This window comes from Orbicella franksi, chromosome 2 (genome assembly GCF_964199315.1).
Source record: "Orbicella franksi chromosome 2, jaOrbFran1.1, whole genome shotgun sequence".
Taxonomy (NCBI): Eukaryota; Metazoa; Cnidaria; class Anthozoa; order Scleractinia; family Merulinidae; genus Orbicella; species Orbicella franksi.
Genome location: NC_138146.1, coordinates 37,142,762 through 37,166,815, shown reverse-complemented (window position 1 = coordinate 37,166,815; position 24,054 = coordinate 37,142,762). Strand labels below are relative to the sequence as shown.

Sequence of the window (24,054 nt, the reverse complement as noted above, 5' to 3'; positions counted from 1 at the left end):
CAACAAATGCCAGTTCAGTTATTCATACCATAACAGATCTTGTCATTTCGTAGCAGTTTTCTGTGACTTTACGAGCGAGTGATATGATTCTTACAAAACCCCATGCGGTAGGTGCAGCTACCCGTCGTCTGTGACAGCATGAATGTAGCCACCAGAAGTTAAACATGAACCTGCAGATTCTTCTTGATACGTGATTCTTTGCTTGTAGCATTAGTTATACCTTCTATTTAATCCACTGGAGGGGGTTAAACAACGTCTCAACGCTGAAAGTTCTGAACAAACCGTCATTATTAAAGGACAGGAAAAAATGCTGGCTTGTTGCGTACGCCATAAATAGACAATCTGAGAAAAATGGAAGAATTGGATCAGCAACTTTACAAATAGAGGAAAACTCACACAGATTCACAATCCATGTGAAAAAAAATGTATATCATATTTCACGGTTCAAATCTTCGCTTTTAAGAACAAAAGAAAATTAACATTAAACGTGAGAATTTCCTTTGAAGTTCAATGACTTCATTATTTCGTTGCACCAGAGTACCTTGGCGCATGCGCGAGTTTACTTTAAGTCAATAACGGAATGAGTTAAGAATGTTGTTGATTAGATAGTCCGCTCTCATTGTATCAACATTCGATTTTGTGTAAATAAGTCACTACAGTTAAAACAATTTTCGAAATCCGTTCGAATTGGGAACATCGTAAGTACTTTAAATTTCTTTTTTACTCTTTTAACTAAGGAATGTTTAGAAAGCTCTCGTTTCCTCGGCCGTTTTTTCACGGTTCTTGAGAAAGGAGCAGGTTGCGTTAAAAAAAAAAGCTGATCAGAGAGTATTACTTTCCGGTCGTGATTTTGATGTTCACTGAACACGAAGCAGCCGTATTATGGTCTTTCAGCAAGTTTGATTGCAAAACTCAAAACAACAATAAGATAAGTTTGTGATGTTAAGACGAATAAGAATGAACAAAACAGTCCATTTAACCAATGCCATTTTGTTTTAACGAGTTCTAGTCTCAACAAGTGTGATCATCATGACACGGTGATTTGCTTTCGTTAGCGTTGTTACATTTACTCCAACTTTTTCATTTTGTTTTGCCTTGCAAGAGGTTGTTATGATAAACCAATTATCACTGGCCTAATTGAACATAGATAAAGCTTTTTCAATATTGCTGTTTTGTACTTTTACCTTAGCTTTTCGTTTAACAGACTGTTAATCACTTGAAATCATAACAATTCATCATTGTTAAATGGACATTTGACCAACTGAAATTTTGACGCAATCAGTAGAAAGCTCGCCTTTGTCACATTCCATTTTTTCTTCCTCGATAAAATTTAATGAGCGCGCGTAAAATGCATTTTATCTTAGTCTAGCAAAGTAAAAACCAAATTTATTCACTCGCAAATTAGAGATCAGAATATTGGTGCCTTCCTCTTACCATCAGGCACAGACTGTTCAGCTAATTTTAGTATCGTTAGATAATTATTTTATATTGCTGTGCAGTCAGACTATTTCGTTTTTATTGGTTGATCCAGGATTTCTTCGGCAGAGACGTGGAAGTTATAAAGTGATTTAAGACTTTTCTTCTTTTTCATCCTTCCATCGGAGCGAAGGAAAGCCAAATTCGAGTCAACAAACTGTGGTGTTTCATCTCAATCGATCAGTAACGGTGTACCTGTCAGATTTATTTTAGTAACGGCTTCCTAGATATAGATATCAACCTACGCTTTTCAATATTTAGCCTCGCTGAGATGTTTTTACGAAAAATCCCTCCAGCTTCTTTGGTAGAAGTAACCCGTCCGAAACAGACTTTGTGAAGGCAATTTAGTTGCCATAGATTTAACGCTAATCAAAGCGCTACGAATCAAGGATAACAAGTGTAAACAACGACGTTCACTTATCAGGTACCAGTTAAACTCTCCACCGATTTCTGACCTTTTCTGGTTTGTGTAAAACACCGTGCTTGTGGATTAATTGTTCGCCATTTTGTGCCAAGAAGGTGTCGCTAAGTGGTATGACCTCAACACGATCAAACTATAGGTCATTTTTGACCTCCCTCTTGAGAGAGAATTTACTCTTTAGGCCAACTTAACCTCGACGCTGTTCCGTTCTTTTCTGTAGCAATCTTCAAGCAATGAGGGGCGATAAAGTCTTCCTGTGCTGTGCACTGTTTCTGTCCACTTACATCGCGTTTACGCTCAGTCTAGTCACAAGTAAGTAAACTTCATGTTGCGGCAGTTAAAACTGATTTCTTGGAAATATAATTTACTGTCAGATACTTGTAACCCTCTCAACTGTGTCTTCGTTTCAATCGTCATGTTTACGAAGTATACGAATTAGGGTAGAATTGATTGATAGACAGTTGTTGATCATTTGACTGTAACACAGTCCAAATCTTAATCGATTGTACGCAAGAAAGATCTTGAGTCCTAAGACAAACCCATGTCGACAGTCGCGATTTGGAATAATTTTTATTGCAATAGTCCACCCTAAGACATTTTTCATCAATACAACGGGCGCTTATCAAGGACGCAATATTTGTACGGTGTTAACGAATCATTGAGTAGCAGCATTTGTTGATTTTACCAGCCTTCCATTCACAAACACGCACATGTATTTGTAGCAAGCTAAGCGAGAACTTAAAACGCTAGCTTTAAACTAACTTTTTGTAATCATAGCTCCCGCGCCGTCAACGAAGCCCGTAACTCCAACAAAACCGGGAAGTCCAACAACACCAGGATCAGGAACGCCCTCAAAACCACCGCCTATTCCAACGGATCCTAACACTTTACACTGTAAGTTATCACTGTCATATAAAGCCTGTGGTTATTGTTATCGTATATTTCTATTGTTGAAAGCGAGCGCGCTCATTAGTGCATTGCACGTCCTTAGTATCCAGGCTCTAGCAGCCTAGGTAGCTTTGTTAATTTTTTTTCACTACGCCTTGTAAATAACTTACATATACAACATTCTGGAAAGGGCCTCGCATGGGTAATCGCGTCGCGTTCACGTTTTTCCCTTTTGGGATTTTTTTCCTTTTCTTTTCTTTTTTCCCACTATTTCAGACACATATTGTACAAGATATTCATTATATTCGTAATCAAACTTATTAAAAAATATCACGTACGAAACTTTTAAAAAAGCAACATGGAAAAGGTTTCTGCACAATAAGTTTCAGCATGTTGAACTCATCGATCTATATTCTCACCATAGCTGATCATCCGTGTTGTTCAAAGGAAAGAACTAGTGAACTTTAGGATAGGCAATCACAAACTAAGGATTGAGACTGGCAGATATGATCAAATTCTAAGGGTTAAGAGACTCTGCCCTATTTAAGTTTCTAATCAAATTGAAGACGAATCTCACTTTCTTATACACTGCAATAAATACTCTATTCTAAAAAATAAATTTTATAAAAAATAGAACTTATCATTCCTACTTTTAAACAATTATCTTCGTTACTATCCATCAACAAACTTACAACTTCTTCAAATCATTATATTAATATTCAATTAGCAAAATTTATTTCATCTTGCTTTGATCTACGCAATATTCTACTTTCAAATCAAACCAATATAACTTGATTGCTATATCATAACATTGTTATATGATCACGATAATCGTTACTGTTTTAGTTTTAGTTTGCGAAAGCTTTTGCAACACTGTATGTATTTATGGTCATGCAAATAAAGCTAGCTGTTGTTGTTGTTGTTCAGTGCCGAAAAGGCTGCTGGGGCATGGCTCTATATAAAGATGATCTCTTATGACTAGAATAGACAAAGTAATATCTTAAGAGCTACCTGTATAATATTCTTTCTTTTAATTTTGATATTTAGATTCATATGTTTGCGTTTGTTTTTTGCTAGGCACCGTGTACAACTTGACCTTGAAGCTGACGAACACTACCTATGACGATAATCTAGCTACTGCGCACACTGGTCAATTCAACAAACTTAGAATGGACTTTGAAGTCGGAGTAAGTGTATTTAACCTTCATTAGTGGAGGCAGCATGGCCAGTGGAAGCAGCGAAGCCGAGTGGTTTAGGTCGCTGGTGTTGTAATCCGGGGGTCCCGGGTTCAAGGTCTCCACCCTGCCACTAGCGGGATTTGTTTCTCGGTAGCCCCGAATTCAAATCCTCGGTCAGGCTTTGTAAAGAGCCAACTGGTGTGCCTCCTGCCGGTTGAGATTTTTAACTTTGTTACGTTTATTTGAAATATTTGTTTCCTTTGTTTCAGTGGCATGCCTGTAAACTAGCTAAGCTTAGTGCTTGTATAGCAAAGTGCATGATCACTATAAAGAAGGCAAAAGATCGACGATTGCCGCTAACTTTTAGAAGCGACGTTTAGGCCACGGAAATAAACATCCAGCCCGTGGGCCGTATCGTAAAAAGCTGGACCGGTCACGTGCGTATGATTAGCCAATCAAATTCGAGGATTTAGGATTCCGGTCCACTTAGATGCTTGAGAAAATAAATAATATTCTTTAATTCTTTAGGTTTTGCAAGTGTACGATGGATACAAGCTCTTCGTCGGCGTCACCACTCTGAGATTCAGGTAGTTATTTTACGAATACTAATTACATATTGTAAATTTTTTAAAGAGACTTTGATCCAATTTACATCGGTATTTATCTTTCCATGAAGCCACTGATTTATTGACGATTGATCATATTTCTAAACCAGTTTTGCTTTTTTTTGAAACAGCAAAGCCTCTGACGGTAAGACCATCGTGCACTTCTGTGTCGAGTTCAAAGAGAATGGAACTCATCTTGCAAACTTGACCAAGGCAATAGCCACTGGCAAGCTGGGCAAGCTTACTCCCGTTTCTGTTGCGCCCAAACTGGGACAGGCAGGTGAGTTATCAAACAGTTCATATGCGGTCTTGACAGCTATGGACGCTGGAAGACCATGAAATTTTTAAGACGGAATCCACAAGAAGTTCGAGTAACGAGTGGACAAAAACCTAGTACCAAGATTATTTACATCGTATTGCAAACTTCTATACGACTGTTTTAAATATCTTCTCAAAAAATCATTTCTAGCAACACCAAACGTCGAAAACGAATGTTGAACTTACTATGAAACACTTGAAAGTACTGGTGAAATGAAACTGACGATGAAATTTTGCCTGTGTTTGCACAAGTTCTCTGAACTCTGAAATTCATTTTCTCTCGTTCCCATGGGAAATTGTTTTCGGTGTTATTTCAGGCAATTATTTATGTATTTACCTTTAAGAAAATGTAAAATTGACTATAAAATACAAAATTATTCTGGTACCAGATTTTTGTCCACTAAAACCTGAAATTGCTCGATTTTCTATCGGATTTCGTCTTAAAGTGAAACTCGTGTGATGTCTTAAAATGTGCATATTTGACAGTGCTTGACGCCTCGTGACAGTGAAGACGTTTTCACACGACGCTGCGATGCCTGTTACATAAAGTATATTTTGGTCTCAACGTCCACTTCTTGAAGTATGGTATTATTACAAGAGTCCTCTACCGGTTTTGGTTTTGTTTCAAAACTTTCTTCATGGCTTGTAAAAACAATTACAGCGTAAAATGACACACAGACTCTATTACATGAAAATTAAATCAACAGGTCTTGAAATCTGATATTTGTTGCTGGTTACAACATCATGTATGATAAAGTAATTACCGACTGTGCATTGTTTCTACTTCATAAAGTAAACTCTTTTCAAACTATACTAAGTTATCTAACAGCTGGTACACTGTCACGATAACCTATGCCAGTCTTGACGCACAGTCAATAAACGCCATATTCTTCTTTCATTTATCAGCATGCTTCAAGGCACCAGCTCCACCAGTCTGCCCAGTACCCTGCCCATCAGCTTGCGCTCCATCCTGTTATGACACCTGCTGCCAACAGGGGTACCAACAGCAACAGGTCTATTACCCTCCCCCACCTGCTCCTTACCCGGCCACGTGCCCCAATAACTGCCCCAGTACTTGTGCACCTACCGGCTGCACTCCGGCTTGTTGCAACACCGTGTACAATCAGTCGCCTTACCCCTACGGGAAACGCCATCACGCCCCTAAACCAGAGAAGGGAACGAAGAAACACCATATCTTCCGTAAACACCACAGAAAGAACTAAAAATTTCAGGAATGGGAAAGAATCAGGGAACAGGGAGAACGGAACGTTTTAGTTTGTTGTTCAGTTTTATCTGCATACGGGAGCACTTCACGTGTCCGAAACAGTAACTATATCGCGACAACTGCCTTACAAGGAACGACTTACCTAATCACCGGGAGCAGACAATTAGTGCAAGATCTCTGTATCGGTTTAAACATGATGAATTCCCGTCAATACTCTACAAACAGATATTTCCAGTGAAATCAATAAAACAATGAATATTTAGATGCTTATCAAAGCATCTTGTAGTGATTTTAAAGATGATTCAAATGAAATATAGTACAGTGACAATAGGACATTTGTTTACAAAAACACAGAACACTACATGAATACAATCCTATGAATTAATCTAACCACAGAAAAGCCTGGCTGGATGGCACTGGATAGCTTTTCTGTGATAAAAACCGACTGTTTACGCAAGGTTCTGCTATGACGGGTTAATTATTTAACGTTTAATTTTGTGATATTTGTTATGTGGTTAAGGCTGCAAATACTGTAGTTTTCGTTTATTTTAAGCATTGTAAATAAGACATGTGCAGTGAGGTCATGACTGAGAATAAACACTGTTCTAAAATTTCATGCTTGTTGGAGTTATTTTTATTCAAATCAGGTGAGGTGCGGCGATTATAACTAATGTAGCCCCACGTCGTTCGTTAAAATAGCTCATCACGTGGTCACGGTTTGGTTTTTACCCACGCAAAAAGATTCAGCAACTTTAAACCACGGTCACAGCCCCATCTCCCAGTGTCCCTCTTTATTGAGTGCGGTACGCGTGGAGTAATGGGCCTGTTACCCTGGGAACTCCGTGTCTCGCCACCTAACCATCAAGCACCATGCTCCCTGATAACCGAAGAAATGTAACGGCGCCTGGGGACAAATCAGGCGCTGTCATGCGTCTGTATTTTAATAGAGACATCGTGGTCGAGTGGTTAAGGTCAATCGATTTGAAAGCTTAAGGTATTTGGTTCAAATCCTTATCCATGCCACAAGGGGTACGTCTACCAATTTTTAACTTTAAATTCTAATTTAAAAACAACACCAAATCTCCAAAATTTCCTTTCTCCATAAATTTTACTAATCCTTTGAGAAAAACTATGTGTCTCCAAATATACCTAAAAAATCACCAAAAAATTTACAAAACAGCCCAAAACATAGATATGAGGGATGAGCAGAGAGATTCTTAACTGCTTGAAACGTAAACGAGATATTTGCATTAAAACCATAATACCCAGCCAAAATATGGCCTTCAGGTAGACCCCCGCCTTAAGTTTATGTTCCGATTACAATATAAGCAATTTAAACACTCTTTATTATTGTTAATTAAAAATGTAACACTTTGATTACTTGGTATCGCAACAGTTCTTGGCTTAATTACACTGTCCACAATTAGCACAGCAATGCTCGCTCGCGCTCGATCCGCTTAGTATTACTATTATTATTATTATTATTATTATTATGATCATTATTATTATTATTATTATTAAGTGTGATATTCTTAGCTTAGTTTTGCCATTTTATTCCCTCTTTCTTGAACTTTAATATGGATTCTGACCAGCTCTGGGGTAAGTACTCATGAAGAAGTAATAGTGAAAGGAAATTGCCAAGGACTCTTTTGACGTCCAAATTTTTGATCTGAAGACATTTTTTGGGGCCGGGGTTTGGGGGGGCGGGGGGGGGGGGAGAGGGGTGAAGAAGGAGGAGAAGAAATCGATAGAAATTTTGCGGTATCCTTCTCAGGGTGAAAAATTCTGGTAACGACGTTTTGGCTTGAGTTGACAAGAAGCTTGACCCATGGTTCGCATTTACATGTCAAATAATTGAAACTCGTTTGGGTTCTGGGCCATTGGACTCTTTTGGATCTAGTGAATCCATTATACAACATTTTATGGGTCGATATAACAATCTGGTATTCATCAGGCGTGTCTCGCCCTATGATTCCATCACTAACACCATAAATCCATATCAAATTAAGGAGTAGTAATTAGCTAACCTTAATTAAAGCTCATAGATCTAGCGATCCAAAAATGTTATCAGCCTTCACGGAAATTAAGTTATCGAATTTTTCGCAAGTTCCAACTCAAACACGATTTGTCTGGAAAATTTTATGTTCTGGAGGTCAGGAGTCCAAACGCTTAAAATTCCATTACATTAAAAACTTACAGAACATTTTCAGAATTTCATAAGTGACCGTTACAATTTTTTGAAAACTATACATCGTACATATTGGAGGTCAGGAACCTAGAGCTGCAGCAGTACGTTAACCAGGTAGACATCATGAGGAGAAACAGCCAATAAAGAGCGACAACTTCTCACTAATGACATTGTTGACATTTAGGGAAGGCTTTAGCTCTTGAATGAACAAAGTCAATGGCAACGAAAGTCGGTTTTGCCGGACACTACGTCAAAATGATCCCATTTTATGTTGGTTTCCGATCATGATCAGCAACTGACTGATAAATGTCACTTTTTAGCGAGGGCCTTGAAATGTTCTGTTTTTCTGTAAATAGCCCTGTTTAGGCTACAGTTCCCAAAAAAGATATGTTAATCCTGTTACCCTACTTACGTCTTCACAGTAATCAAGTCACGAAACGTCTGAAATCCTGTCTAAACAACTTCGTCTCTTCGTCAACCTCAAGATCATATTCCAAAGCACACGCCGCATCAAATCTTACTTTCTATACAAAGATCGCTTGAACCACGTACTCTGAGAGGTCCAAAGTTATCTATCATGAAAGCTTGTTGCTAGAACTGTGATGAATTTTACGTTGGACGAAAAGAAAAACAACAAAACAAAGCCTCCATAACAGGAAAACAGAACATTTCAATTTCAATTTCAATTTTTTGACGATTTGACGATTTTATTTTTTTCTCCGTTTTCTTCTTAGTTTTTGTTTCGATTGAGAATATATATCAAACACTCGAGACAGTGTTTCATCGGCTATCCAAACACCTCGAATTTCGTCAAAAATACTCCGCTACGCGTCGTATTTTCAACTCTCTTCTCGGCGTTTGGATACCCCGATAACACTGTCTCTCGTGTTTGATCTATTACGTCAAGTTCTGTATTAAAATGCGTTGGAATACAATGTTTATCACCGCCGTTTGTGTTATATTCTTAATCAAGCTACGATAGCCTAAGAAAAAGATTTTCAGAATTGCTGTGAAAAGCTACGGCGTGGCCACACAGAAATGACTCCCAATGAAATAATGTTTGGAAATGTCAAATTTCCAAAGACGCTTTGTTGTGTTTGTCAGCCAGTAATCTTTCTACTCGACCACTGAGTTTGACTAACATCGAACAAATTGCGTTCCCATCCAGCAAAATAAAGATTTGAGAAAACATCAATTAGCTGTCGATGAATAAGAAACTTTTTACCTCCGTTACAAAACAGCTTTGCCTATTTCTTAGTGGATGCTTAATCTTCTTGAATTTTTTTTTCGACTTAAAGCTCATAGTTCAAAGTTTATTTTTACGGAGAAAACATATGATAATGATAGAAACTTGTCCACGTTAAGATTCACGGTGACCTGCGGGATGAATCTCTTTCCAAACACGCATGTTAATTTAACCCAAACTCGACGCCTGGCACTCGATCACTGATATCGAACAGTTATCGAGTTATGATCAAAAGCCGGGTGAATTGAAAGAAAGAGAAGTCAGGCCATAGAAATCTGGCTCTGCTTCTTCAGAGAGAAACAAAGGAGCAAAATGTTGTGATGCGTGTGGAAATTGATTTCACGGCCTGTTTGCTTGTGGCTGTGTAAACAGATAAAGTCTGATAAGATGCCACAAACCCAGAACCAAAGAGAAAATCCCCGGCAAGACTCGAACCCATGACCTCCCAGATACCGGTTGGGCTCTCTAACCACTGAGCTCGGTGGGCAAGGCCATTTACTGAACAAAAGTTATTTTAAATGAGATTACAAAACATTGTCTGGATAATAATTTTTACTTAACCTTTTATTTTAACAAAAAAAAAAATCATTTACTTTACCGAAAAAGGCTTTTAAATTTTCAATTTTATCGCAAGTTTGTTCCATCTTGGCATTTGTCCATTTTTTTGCCTGATTTACTCTAGGAAAATCATCAGTACGGCGCTTTTTTCATGCCGTCACACGTGCCTCTTGTCATTTGCTCATTCTACTGCCCTCTTCATATAAATTTAAGTTGTGCGAAGTTTTATTATCTTATCGATCTCCTTGATGCAGTTTCAATTAAGACAAACTATTGTTATAAACGACATCTCCGAAGGCTTAAAATGACGTATTCAACTATTCCGTTGTGGTGATGCTTTCTGGGGGTTCAAGAGATCCCATGGTTTATGATCTTCAAATAGGTTTCTGATTCTCGGCTATGGCGCCAATTTGGTAATAAAACATAGAGCTCATAAAATAGTGTTACAATAGAAATACATTTTATAACAGACTGAGATCGTCACAGCTCAAAATCAATAAAATATATTTTACGTTTGATCTGTGTAAAATCCAACTTTGTAACTTTTGAGTGTCGAGAAATGAAGGAATAGCAAAATATTGTATTGGTGCAATGAGAATGATAGTACTCCGTTGAGACTGGCTCAAAAACGCCAAGTTTAATTTGATGTATGATTTATTTGATTTGATTTAAATTTTGAGATTTAATTACCGAAACTGTCAGTTTAATTTATGCTGGCTGCGATCCTAGAAATGGATAATATTTAGTTCTTACAGCTGAAAATGGCAGCTCAACTTGACCTTTAGGGGAGCAGGGATGACGCAGTGGCGAGAGCCCTCGCCTTCCACCAATGTGGTCCGGGTTCGATTCCGGCCTGGTGCCATATGTGGGTTGAGTTTGTTGTTGGTTCTCGCCATGCTCCGAGGGTTTTTCTCCGGGTTCTCCAGTTTTCCTTCCTACACAAAAACCAACATTTCCATATTCCAATTTTGGATAGAGGACCCGGAAGAAAACCAGCTAAGACTGGTGTGACTTTCTCTTTAAATATTGCAATTGTCTAGGATGACGCACATGGAACAATTGCGTAGCATAAATCGACGAAGCTTGCTGAGAAGTTTATTTGTTTGCTCATCCTACTTGGTATGGAACGTGGTGTTTGGATATACGCGACCTAAGAAGGCTGGCGCGTTTCGCCGCAATGTTTAAGTGAAGGACGGGATGAATGACTTTTTCACGGTTTCTTATCATTTTAAGCCGAAATTGTTTTCCTATCACTGAAGTTCGGTGAAAAATTGCCAAGATCATGAGAAGATTTAATTTGTTACAAAATATCCATGAACGTAAGCAATTTCAAAAATGTTATAAAACAGCCTTATCGAGTTGACACAGCTGCAACAAAATAAACAGAAAAGCTTCCTGAGCAAAAAAAGGTATTTGTATTTATGTACTTTGTATAACTCCATACACTACATGCATTTATGTACTTTGTAGACTTCTGGCTCCATACAGACGTATTTATAGGGGACATATTTCTGCAAAGTTAGTTATTGTTCAGTTTTAGTCTATTTCTATTTTTAAGTTTCATCCCTTTGTCCCGCCGACCTTTTCTGTTGGCGTAAAATGTACACGGATATTCCAACAGGATATTACACTTCTTGTGTATCTAAACTTCTCAAACATGTTTTGAAAACGTAATTTATATATTGGTACGCCAGTATAACATAACCTTAAGGCAAAAGGAGTTAAAGACATACTTGTTTTTATTTTGGGCGACGGAGTTAAGCGTTCAAGAACGTTCTTGGAAACGCAGCCCACATTTATCCGAAAAATTTAAAAGGAAAATAAACAAAAGGCTGACAAAGGAAAGGGGATGGGGAAAGAAATTGCCTTGCATTTGTATCTTTTGCTAAGACGTTGGGGTTTTATATTGACAAAATATTTTCAGAACGTTAAGGACAATTAATCCATGTTATCGACTAAACAAAATAGCCTCTGGCGCAAGCAAAGAAAAGCGTATTTTGGTTCACCTGCATACCGATTATATTTACTTTGTGACACAAAGAGGGGGCCAACTAAATGTGCAATCGACACGTTAGCATGATTTACATATTATTACATTATATACACACTGCAGTAAACAGGAAAATAAAGTTATGATATAGGGAGACATAAGTTTATTGCATGGCACAGAAGTCCATAATTAGCTGAACACACAATTTAATTTAACCTTCATGCATTTGGTAGGTTTGATTTGTTCAAATATATAATTCTGATAGTAGGAGCTACATTATAAGATTCGATTTGACCATGTTAACACGTGGTTTTGAGATTTCTGTTCTGTTGTGCCATTCGGCACGTTTCATACAGTATTAGCCCATCTTTTAACTTTGCATATTAATCAACGCATTTGTACAAGTAACTAATTGTCACCTAAAAACGGAGAGATACAAGTAGACGGAATAGTTCACCACTAATTCCTGGATACAAAACCTTTCTTTGAAAAATCAAGAAATGGTTTGATCCTCTATGTTTTTAGCTGACAAATTCTAAATACTAATACTGAAACAAAGTTTGTCATCGAATTACGAGATTTACATCAAATGTTGTTGTTTCATGGTGAAATAATTATGTCCTGCCTGTCAAATGTAACCAATAGATTTTAAGTTAATTTTTAAGTGGTGCCATTGAAATCCTAGTAAGCAATTTGACTGAAAATTTCCCATCGGAAACTTCAGATCAGTGTAATTGCCTCCGATGTTGATGACAGTCAAATTAGCTGTCCAACCAAAAAAGAAAAAGAAAAAAAACAAAACAAAACAAAAAAAAAACCAAGGAATCTATATTTCTTATAATTACGAGACTGATTGATAGGTCAAACCTGCCAATCCACGAAAGAATGCTCGTTGACAAATTTTCGTATCCAGCTTCAACAGTTTAACTTGGCTGTCACTAAATTTAATAGAAGAAAACTTACTAATTGAAGCTAAAACTTCTCATCCTCATTGTCCGTGCTAGCTTGAGTGGAGGAAAATAATTGTTTCAAAGAAAGTCATTTCTTGGCGTTAATTGAGCGTCCTGACTGTTTCGAAGCGTCTAACAGCTAGCTCAAACTGTTTTATGCCTTCATTGACTAAAAGGTTGCCTTCGTGAGCAGCCTGGGTTGTCCGGCCATCAGTTCACGTGACAGTACGCAGAACGTCCTTGTTTCGCCATTAGGCAGATTCTGCACACTGCAGACCCAGTTAGCAAATACCAATAAGGTTACCAATGTTAACCATTTTCAAAATTAACGCAAGGAACCCCGTGTTGTTTTGAGTTGTGTTCAGGCAAACTGCACACCGAAAATTTTTATTCTATGTTTAGTGTGGTGTGGAAGGTCAAATGAAAATTTTCGCAGAGTTCATTTTCTATAAGCACAACACAGCGAAGTCACTTGCAAATTTAAAAGATATTGCGGTTAAGAGGCCTGTTCTGTCATGATGATTTGTTCCTCCCTCGTTTGCTTTCTCGTGTTTGAGATATTTCGACTTGTTGCTGGAGATTTCCGACTGACAGATAAAGTTTTGGCGGCTCTGCGATACTGCGTGCTCATCAGCCCAAATATGATGGGATGGCAGACACTGTTGCAGTACACCAGCCACGATGTCATGATAACAGCCACATTCAAAGCGAAATAGTCGGTGATCTGCGGATTAGCCAACATTCTCCAACAGACCATGATGTAGAAAGGAAAGAGCGTCAACGTGCTAGCTGCGACGATTACCACCAACATGATAACAGCCTTTTTTCGGAGCTTCAGCCCATGCGAGCTGATTTGCATCACGTCCGATTCGCGAAAACTACCATCGCTGTTCTCTCTGCGGTATTGCAATCTCGCTTGGATCCTCTTGATGGTGACGGCATGGAGACCTATCATGAACGTCAGCGCGACGAAACGAAGAACAAATGCTTGAATTACAACATACATTTTCCGAGTCTTCGGCGATGGCCAATTCTCGATGCAAAACGGAATTCCACGGATTTGTTTCACAGTTCTGTAACTGAGATACACAGATGAGTCAATGATTCCAACGATCCAAGCTCCAAGAACGAGATAGCGGACTTTGGTTCGCTGGGCACGCATTTTAAACGGAAAGTAAACCACAAGGAACTTCTCCACGCTGATGACGAGAAGGGTCACAATGGAGGCATTTATGGACGTGTTTTGCAAAAAGGTGACAAGTTTGCAACCGATCATCCCAAAGACCCACCTTTCCGCGATAAATGCGTCAATTGTGAAAACCGGAATGCAGAATATTGTGATGAGGATATTGGCCAGGCTGAGACTGAGGATAGAAAAGTTCGTCGAACTTCGCCGTAGCCGCGCATTGCGGATGATTGCGAGGAACAAGATGCAGTTTCCCACCAAAGACGCAAGAAAAATCGCAGAGAAGAAGACAATAATGGCGATTCTTTCGCCAACTGTGAACTGGCACTTGACTCTAAAGCAGGAGGGGCTGCTGGCGTTGGTGATGTTGGTGCTATTCATTTGAAGGCGGTTGAAAATCCACTGAACTCATAAACAGTTCAGGAAAGAGTGAAAAGACTGTGTGCCCTGACTGATCAGCGCGATTTGACTGTAATTTAACAACGCCTCATATAAGCTGCAGAGGCTTCAAAGATTTCGGCCCTTAATTAATGTCTTTTCACTTTCTTATCTCTAAACACCATTAGGTCAGGCAGGTGCGAGAGATTGATTGATTAGATGTCCATTAACTTTTGCGCGGAGGCATAACACGTGGAAATACTTAACGTAATTAATCCCTACCTGCAGTCAGAAAAGGAAGAAATAACAATTTAGATATAAGCGTTTTGAATGAGAAAATGTAAACATCTATTCAAAAGGTTCGGTGGGGAACAAGAACTTTTTAATCAAATTATTTAATTTGTATACATTTTCACCGAGATAAAGTATGGATTGAAATTAGCTGACTGTGGTGTACACGTTTGACTAAGGGAATTTTGCTCGCAAGAAGCAGTTCTTTTATGTATGAACCGGACCACCTAATGACACAGACAAATAATAAGAATTATAATATGTCGTTATCGAACGCCGTGTCACAACTCGGAATAACAACAAATTCAACAAAAGAAATGGGATTGTTTTGCAAATGGTCGAAAAAGCGAAGCTAAGTCATAGAACTCCTCGATGCCTTTAAATCGTTTCAGAATTGATCTTTGCGTTGAAACAAAAAAGAGGAAAGAAACCGACATAAAAATAGCAAACAGAAGGTTACATTTGCGAAGTTAATTTGAGAGTCATTTTGGGCGAAAACGTCACTTAGACAATCCGTCAAGATTTTGTCTTACTGAAACCGCACACAGTTATGGAAAACTAATTTCCTTTAACCCGATCGCGTGAAGTGCCAGATTAAAAGAACAATGATCCGCAAAGTTGCCGAAACGTTGACTGTTAACAAAATCGCACTTACTTCGTGGATAGACTTCGTGGAACGTTGGTCTGCCATCATAAATAAATACATTAGAGCATTTCTAGAGTTTTTCAGTCGAAGAATCAGAACGTTTTCATTTGAGCTACCTCTTCTAAAATTCTCTGATTGTGTGATTGTGGTGATCCCAAGTAGCCTTTGGTTTATCTTCTATTTTTAAAAGGAAATTTTTAAACGTTTGGTTTACAAAAGAAACATTCTTTTGAATACGATGCTGTTTTGGTTCTCCTAAAAGACAATTACAACGTCGAATATAACAAACCCATTTTCACTGTTTCCCTGTAGAGACAAATTAACTCGTTTACAGATAAATACATTCGGACACAATGATAGACAGCAGTTCCGAAATTTCTCTCAGCAATGGAATTCTTCGCGACCACCTTTTCAGCTATTAAGGATACATCACGACTCTTAGTTTAAAACAACAAACCTCTTAAAATAAAGCGACCGCCTCTCAGTAGCAGAATTAAATGACCCAATACTGGCAGCATATTAGACCGCTTATACACTTCTCGAGAGGCTTTAAATCAATGAGCGGTCGGGATATTATTTCCTTGGCCGTTCTGTGCCTTTTCTATTGGGGATATTTAAAGATGGTACGTTTGAAAACATGTTGTAAAACCCAGGGTAGATCGAGGAAAGGGATGCGAAAGGACTTGACCTTCTAAACGACGCTGAAGAAAAAAGCTACAGAAATCAAAATGATTTAATTTTCCAAAATTGGTCTTCTTAACTTTTATTGTACATAATTTCTACATCATTTCATTTTTATAATTTATCGAGTTTCATTATCAATGTCAACATGTTAGCTATTTCTGTTATTTTGAGGGTCAAAGATTTTTCGGGCTTTGCTATTGCGCCACCCTTCTGAAATACCATCCGTTATCTTTGTTTTCTCCATTTTAAACGATGACTTAAAACATGCCATTTAAAAAAACCTCAGACAATCCAAACCATGTACAGAAAATAAAGGTGGAGAAAATGGTAAACTACACTTTTTGCTGGTGCGAAAGGGGAGTTTATGCATGTGGTTTTGATAAAGTAACCCCCAAAATGACACCGTTTTATTAAAAACATGATTCTTTTATTCCTTCAAGACTTCTGGCGACTGGCTGTTTTGCTCCAAGATTAGAGATTTCTGAAAGGTTTAAACGAGTGCGATAGCTGTTTTTCAATTATTACATTTTTGACCTTTTTGAGGCCTTGTGTGTCGCCTGGCGCGAAGAGAGCAGACGATTAATTCTTACTTTATCTGACTTGGACTCAAAACAACGGTCAAATAACGAAGATTTCAACGCAAGCACCGTCACATGGCAGTAATGAGTATACTTCTTCAAAGTGTAAAGCTATTACGGCGGCGTGCCATGATAGTTGTTTATTATGCAGGTTTGAAAATCAAGAACACTGGTTTTAGTTACGGTCCAGTTTCAACTACTTCAAAACAAATTGAATAATTCATTTCGTTCTTTAACACTGCTGTATTTTGCTAAATGTGTACCTTTACTTACGCCCAATTAATTTCTTCCGTGATTAATACGCCCAGACTCCTTCAGTGTCTTCCTTCATAAACAATAACCTTCATGGTTTAACAAAACAGTGAATGATCGCTTCTGGAAAGTTCCTACCGGAATCGTAGAACACTTAAACTAAACAATAATAAAGTTTGCAGATTATGAGCCACCCCGCGGAAGCCTGCCCTCCATCGAAAATAAAATAAATAATGTCACAAATATTTGCAAAAAACCAATAATGCGATATTGAGATCTGATGTGAAATGTTTGAAAATCTACTGATATTTTAAAAACTACTTTCATTATCTAGCTAAAGCCTCAATTAATTAGAGGAAAACGTACTTTATTATAATTTACCTCTAAGGCAATAATAATGGTATTGTTATTTTAAGACGTGACGAAAAATGATAACTCAATAAATGAAGTCACTGACCTTGGCAGACCCAGCAAGCGGCGGTAGTTGATTATCGCGAAACTCTGGCGCTGAACAACTCTCCTCCGCCTCCACTGAGGCCAAAGCCAAAAATGGACTCAGTTAATTAAATTTAAAGACATATGGCAGGCGATCACAAGGAAAAAACGATTCTGATCGCCTGTTGAATCAAATTACACAAGAAAAACGTGTAGGATTCACACTAAACGTTTTGGCTGTATATTTCTACGGTTGTTGCGTAACATACAAACAATGTTGAATAAGAGATTGATACTTTATCCAACCCGATTTCCTTTCCAACTTGTCAACCTTTTAAAGTGGTTTCGTACAATACAAATTTCGTGAGTTATTTCTCTTCCAGAGTGGAAAAAAATGAAAATAAATAGCATCAGAGAGTATATAAAAAAGATAGTTATCGGAAAATTCCACACGGGAGACGCAAGGGAACTTTCAGATAACCCGCGTGCAATTATACACAGCCCCTATCATGCAGCCATGATTGGTCAGAAATTTTCCATGTGTATGTCTGTACTATTTCTAATCAGGACAAACGGGTTTACTCACTCATCACAACCCCGTTCGTGTTCTGAGCAATTTTAATATGCCGAAAGGCATATTTCTTTCTTTTTTTTCTTGGCGTCTGTGTTTTTTTTTAGCGTCTGTCGATCTCCAGTAAATTGAATCATTTGATAACCTATTCGTGCGCCCCTTAAATTGATAGACATCTGTATGTATTCAGTTTCTCAGTTTTGTTACACAACGATTTATATATAAACTTAATCGAGACAAATTTAGTACAGAAATTGCGATCATCTTGAATTAATGTTGCTGACGAGTTAAATTGGAGGCTCCCTGGCTTGTACGTTCAGGCTCTGTTAGAAGAACCTGATTACTATATAAAGAGTTATGAATCATTCAAGTCGACAAGCTTTAATGGGCATTAAAACATTTCTAAGGAAGTTTTCCTAAATTAAACATTTAGACCACACCACTGTGTGGTGATATCTTCGATATCAAAATTGAGTTCAGGGCCTTTAACTCCAGGCGGATTCTCTTGCTATCGCCGGCTGACCAAAGTATAAACTCCAGAATGATAGAGAATTAATTACCTTCCGCATGAATAAGGGTTAAAGTTTGAATTGACATCTTTGAAAAAAAGAAACTGTATGTATCATGCAATTTAATGATGCACTTTGCGTGTGTTCCACTTTTCGTGTAGACTTATTTTTTAGCAGAATTGACAGTAATCCCTCTGGCTGGATAAACGGATTAATCTTTGCCCTTGAACTAAGGAGCTTAACCATTATTATTTGCTCATGACTAAAGAACGTTTAAACGATGATGAGCTCAGCCAAGATATGTGTTCATCTTTAAATCAGCGATGTCGATCTTCAGTCGCTATCTTTACTTATCGAGTCACTTTTACCGCATATGCCTCCAGCGTAAGATAACCTTGATATGCTATTCAAAAAGACGCGAAAGATCGGAGCCTGCCATGACATGTGATGTGATACGTTAGCCACGATTCTCGTACCCAGTGCTGACCACCCTCCTGAGCCAGCGAGGACTTGGCACGAGGAAAAGGTAGCCCTGGAGATACACGCCAGATAGGCCAATTTGCTAATGCAAATATTTCCTAGTTCCACTCCCTTGTGGGAGCAAGGAGTGATCAATCGGCCGAAAATGGCCTCATTAATTCATTAAATAGATCAAATTTTGCCCCCACAAGGGACTGTAGGCACAGGCACAGGCACATTCGCAGCAATTTCGGTCGAAAAAAAAAAACAGCGATAGGTCTGTGGAGGTTGGCTACTGGAGACAGTTATCGTTCATGTGGTCTTATGTTTGGAATTGCCAAGTCTACTGCTAATGGAGCGTTATATCAGCTAAAAAAAAAATAAAAAAATAATAATAAATAAACATATTTATGCACGATGACCATTTCAGTTATATAAACTGCTATCAACATGGGTCCTGCGTAAAATAAATAAATGAGTACTTAATAAAATGAAATTTAAAATATTGAAAAATCTAAAAAGCTGTGTAAGAAATCTAAAAATATACAAATAGAAAGGGATAAAAAGACTGGAACTAGATTCATATACGATTAGTAATAGTAATTGGACCGAGCGGAGTAATCGAGCGAGGGGGTAATCGAGAAAGTAATTTCAAAATCGCACGAGCGCGTAGCGCGAGGCCGATTTGAAATTACGAGCACGATTACTTCCCTGAATTGTACGACATGAAGTCCAATTACTTGTATCTATAACAAATTTCGAAATTAAAAATGTATTTTGAGAACCTCTTTTGAGAGAAAACGTCTGTTGCGTTTTTCATAAGTTTTGAAAACTGTAGGAAACATCCCGAAGGAAGCCATTAAAGCGCGCGTAATTGACGTGTGAATCACATGGGTATCCAATTACATGTATCCAATTACAAAAAAGTTCAAATTGGATACCTAAAATTGGACACCCACGTGATCGCGCGCCGATTACGTGACAAATAGAACCAATCACTATCGAGAATTTTGTTATAGATACGATTATCAAAAATATCTACCCCTTTATAAAAAAAAAAACGTTCTTTAAATTCCCCAACTCTCCAGCTTCGATGAGGGAAAGCATTTGAGGTTTCCGAGAAAAGTCGAGCTTTGGAACGTACAACGATAAGAGCTCCGAAGGAAAACCACGAAGATTACTTAAATCGTAAGCATTACTACAGCGTTATCGTGCAAGGGATTGTTGATGCTTACGGTGCGTATTTGTCCGTGTCAACAGGCTTTTCTGGCAGCACGCATGACGCGCGCGTTTTGCGTTCAAGCAATTTTTTCCCACCGGTGGAAGAAAAGAAAATCCTTATCATGCCCTGCATTGATGCTGAATCGCACGCAAATTCGGCTCCTCATATTAGGCCGGATTTAGCATATCCACTCAAGTCATGGCTAATGCGTCCCTTTCAGGACAATGGAGCACTGACGGCAGCTCGCTATTATTTCAACAAGGAACTAAGCAAAGGTCGAATAGTTGCCGAACATGGCTTTGGCCAAACGAAAGCGAGATGGAGATGGTTAGATAAAAGAATTGACGAGGGAACGATGAAGATTCCACTGAGTGCGGGCAATCGACTCTGTAAATCGAGAACACTTACGTTAATAAAAAAAAAAAAAAAAAGAAGAAAAAACAATCACCGTGTCTTTGCTGGAAGACAATATATGCTCACAATGCAAAGATGCTTAATGCTAAAAATTTCCTACTTGGACATGCGCGAGGTATACGGGCAGAGCGCCTCTCAAAACCGTTACTAAAACAACGCCACTATGAAAAATCACAGCAATGTCGAGTAAAAGGATGACGATTTGGAATGCCCGCCCTGAAAAAGCCCTTCCGAAAGGAAATTCACGACTGGATTTAAAGAGAGCGTAACAAATATCCTGCTTGAAAATTATGAATGAACGCAAACGTCGTATCAACCAAAGTGCTAGGTACATGTAGTAAACGCACATCGTTTGTGTTTTGATGAATTGACGCTACTGTGTTTTCTCTGGCGTTATAGGTTAGAATTGCAATAAACCTGCTAAAAATCGTTTTACTCAAGAATGAGGTCCAAACCTTGAAACCAAAAGCAATACAATAGGCTTTCTGTTTTTTGCTTCAGGTTAAACTATTTAAGACAGCTTGTTAGATTAGGAAAACGCTCAGTGAATGCTACCTTGTTCAGTCAGACTTCTGGATACATCTGAGATATAGACAGTGGGTAGCTATTCCAGACTTACTTCCTGCCTTGAGCAGTGCTTTTTTAGCACCCACCTTAGCTGGACCTTTCTCGTCAATTTTTGTCGTCTTTGTAGGTACTTTAATTTGATAACTAAATACACAAAACGTCAGAGAATCTAGACAGAGGAAAGAGAGACAAAGAAACACTGCAGTATGGTGGTAGATCTTCATTGTGCTTTTGACTTTCTTTACGAGAGGCGATTGCATTAAGTTTTTTTTTATTTGCACATGACAAAATATCCTACGTATTTTTTGTAAAGAAAGGAAATGTGGACAACGTACTCTTGGTCTTTGAATTGGAACAGTTTAAATTCTCCTTATCTTGATCTCTATGTTTTTGACAGCAGCCACCCCTTATCTTCTTGTGTTCTGTGTTGATAGAAAATAAACTTTTTATAAATCGCTATTTTAAAAAATACTCCACGAATAAAAGAGTTTTCTCGGGGAAAAAAGGTAAACCAACTCACTCTTATTCCTACTTTATCATTGCGAACGTCCGTCTACATTTCCCACTTGGCCTACAAAGTGTGTTGTTCAGACCAACTTCGGAGGACTTCCCAAACACACAACTTCCCAAAGATGTCAAAGATGGGGGAAGGGGAAACTTTTCTGGGGACTTCCAAAACTTCCCAACCTTTAATACATTCCCAAGAGTGGCAATGCATTTAGTTTTCAATTCAAGAAGTCTACGCAGAGTTGGTAAAACCTGGTTTTCAACACAGGCGTTTTCTCTGCATAGAGTTTACGAAAAGGAATCCTCTCTTATCATCCCTTGGGGTCCGGAACCCATTAGAAAAGGCGGTTTAGCAAACCGGATTTCTTCTTCTAGAAAAGGGGAAAGAAAATGATTTACGGTACTATGTAGTTTTCTAGATGGTTTTGTTTTCTCACAAGGATATTTTTCTTGTCACCTTCAATAACAGTCATCATCATAATTATCATAATCATCAAGCTTCCAATCCATTTCTGAAAATTACGGATAAACAATATCTGAAAGAAAGTAATAAGAAAATAATATGAGTGCGCATCAACGACTAGAGCTGCTAACCACCAGCAGCTTAGGAACTTGCCCTTTGTCTCGACAGATTACCAAGAATGTTGTCTTATCTTGACACCTAAAACTAGCCAACAAAGAGTATAAGGAGCCTATGGAGGAAAGGTTTTTTGCCCACCAGGGGTTGAATATATCGATTACATTTTGATTTTATGGGAGAGCTAATGTTAACTATCGCTGGCTCCACTCGTCAACTTAGTGCCAAGCTTTGGTCGCACTGCTTAACATGTGCTTAGTTATTAAGGTATCAGTATGCCCCAAATAACTATCATTCGTTGGTGCCTATTTACGGTCGGGCGTTTCACGAAATCTTCACGAAAAACCCCAGTAAAGTATATATTTTCTGAAAGTTTAAGAACTGCAGATTACGAAGGTATATTCATTAAAATAAAACAAATTGACTCTCGTGCCGCCCGTAACCGGCCGTGATGAGCACTGATGAGCGTTGGCCTTTGTTCCACTTATGATGTCATCACCTTTGACCAAAATTAGCATCATCTATACTCAAGTTCTGCAGGAGGAAAAGATCTTTGCAATGATGCCTAGATCAGAGTGGTCGGCTCAATGGAGCCTGAAATATGCACGAAAATGCTCAGAAATTGGAGTGAAAAACTCCCAGCAAAATTTTCTGCGACTTGGCGACTACACTTGCCTACTCCATGGTAAAAATTGTCCGTCTCGATGATACTTTCTCAGAAATTTTTTAACTTGAAGCAAGCCCAGTAGAAGGTCAATCACTGCATCACAGAGATAACAAAAGGAGAAAAAGGAAAGGCGAAAAAAAAATATTAAGAAAACGGAAAAGCCTAAAGACGTAGGTCACTTTCAAGTACTGACCGGAATTATACAGCCAAACGGATCTTGTAGATACAGCCAAATGCTCAAGTAATATCACTGAACCGGAGCGCAAGAACGCACATCACTGTAAAGTGTGTGATTCTGATCAGCATCCCATGCTCCATTGCGATAAACGGAGATATCCCATTCCGTCCATGTCCGTCCAACAGATCTCCACAATAATCTGCACAATAATCTGCACAATAATGTGCACAACAAAAGCCACAATGACTAGTTAAAACCGCTGATAGTATTGAAACAGTATTGTGTTCAGACACTCACAATTTTGTTCTTGCACAAGTGCCTGTTAAAGCGTCTTTCAAAATTGATAACTGGACCAAATACCTGCATGGTTATGATGATTTTATTATAGTGCAATACTTGCGTTATGGTTGGCCCATTAATCATCAGTCAAATGTGTCGCAGCAGTCTACATTGAAAAACCGCTCCTCTGCCATCAAAAATAATTTGTCTCATGGATTATCTGTCTGGAGAACGTGCTCACAGAGCAATTATTGGCTCACAGAGAAATTACATGTAATCCGCTTTCCTGTCCATGCTTTGTGTCGTCGTTACAAACTATGCCAAAAAGGGACAGTTCAAAGTCACGCGTGGTTGATGACATAAGCTTTCCTGAAGGTGTATCAGTTAATTCAGGAATACCGGAGGATAGTTATTTAAATCATGAACACAAGTTAGTACTCCTGGGTGTTGATAGACTCATTCATTTCATTCGATTACATGGACGCCATTGTCATATCTATAAGAAAGACCGTACCTTGCCCGAGCCTTCCGACAAATACCACTGGATCCTAAGGATGTTCCTTTGCTTGGTTTTGTTGTTAACAATCAACTTGATATAAAATTCAAAAGTC

The 24,054-nt window shown here is 38.4% G+C and overlaps 3 protein-coding genes across 3 annotated transcripts in view; 1 reads left to right on the top strand and 2 right to left on the bottom strand.

Annotated features, from left to right (window-relative positions):
- LOC145479668 (uncharacterized) overlaps window positions 1-24,054 on the bottom strand; it is a 252,955-nt gene that overhangs the window by 204,517 nt on the left and 24,384 nt on the right. The gene's annotated exons all lie outside the window — the stretch shown is intronic.
- On the top strand, window positions 1,507-7,040 carry LOC145479709 (uncharacterized). The gene is made up of 6 exons (XM_081458147.1): window positions 1,507-2,209; window positions 2,675-2,791; window positions 3,863-3,972; window positions 4,492-4,550; window positions 4,700-4,848; window positions 5,793-7,040. The coding sequence occupies exons 1-6, from the start codon at window positions 2,131-2,133 to the stop codon at window positions 6,107-6,109; spliced, it is 831 nt and encodes a 276-aa protein (XP_081314273.1). The 5' UTR covers window positions 1,507-2,130; the 3' UTR covers window positions 6,110-7,040.
- On the bottom strand, window positions 11,077-16,416 carry LOC145479697 (galanin receptor 2a-like). Its single transcript, XM_081458130.1, has one exon. It carries the CDS (start codon window positions 14,608-14,610, stop codon window positions 13,540-13,542), a length of 1,071 nt encoding a protein of 356 aa, XP_081314256.1. The 5' UTR covers window positions 14,611-16,416; the 3' UTR covers window positions 11,077-13,539.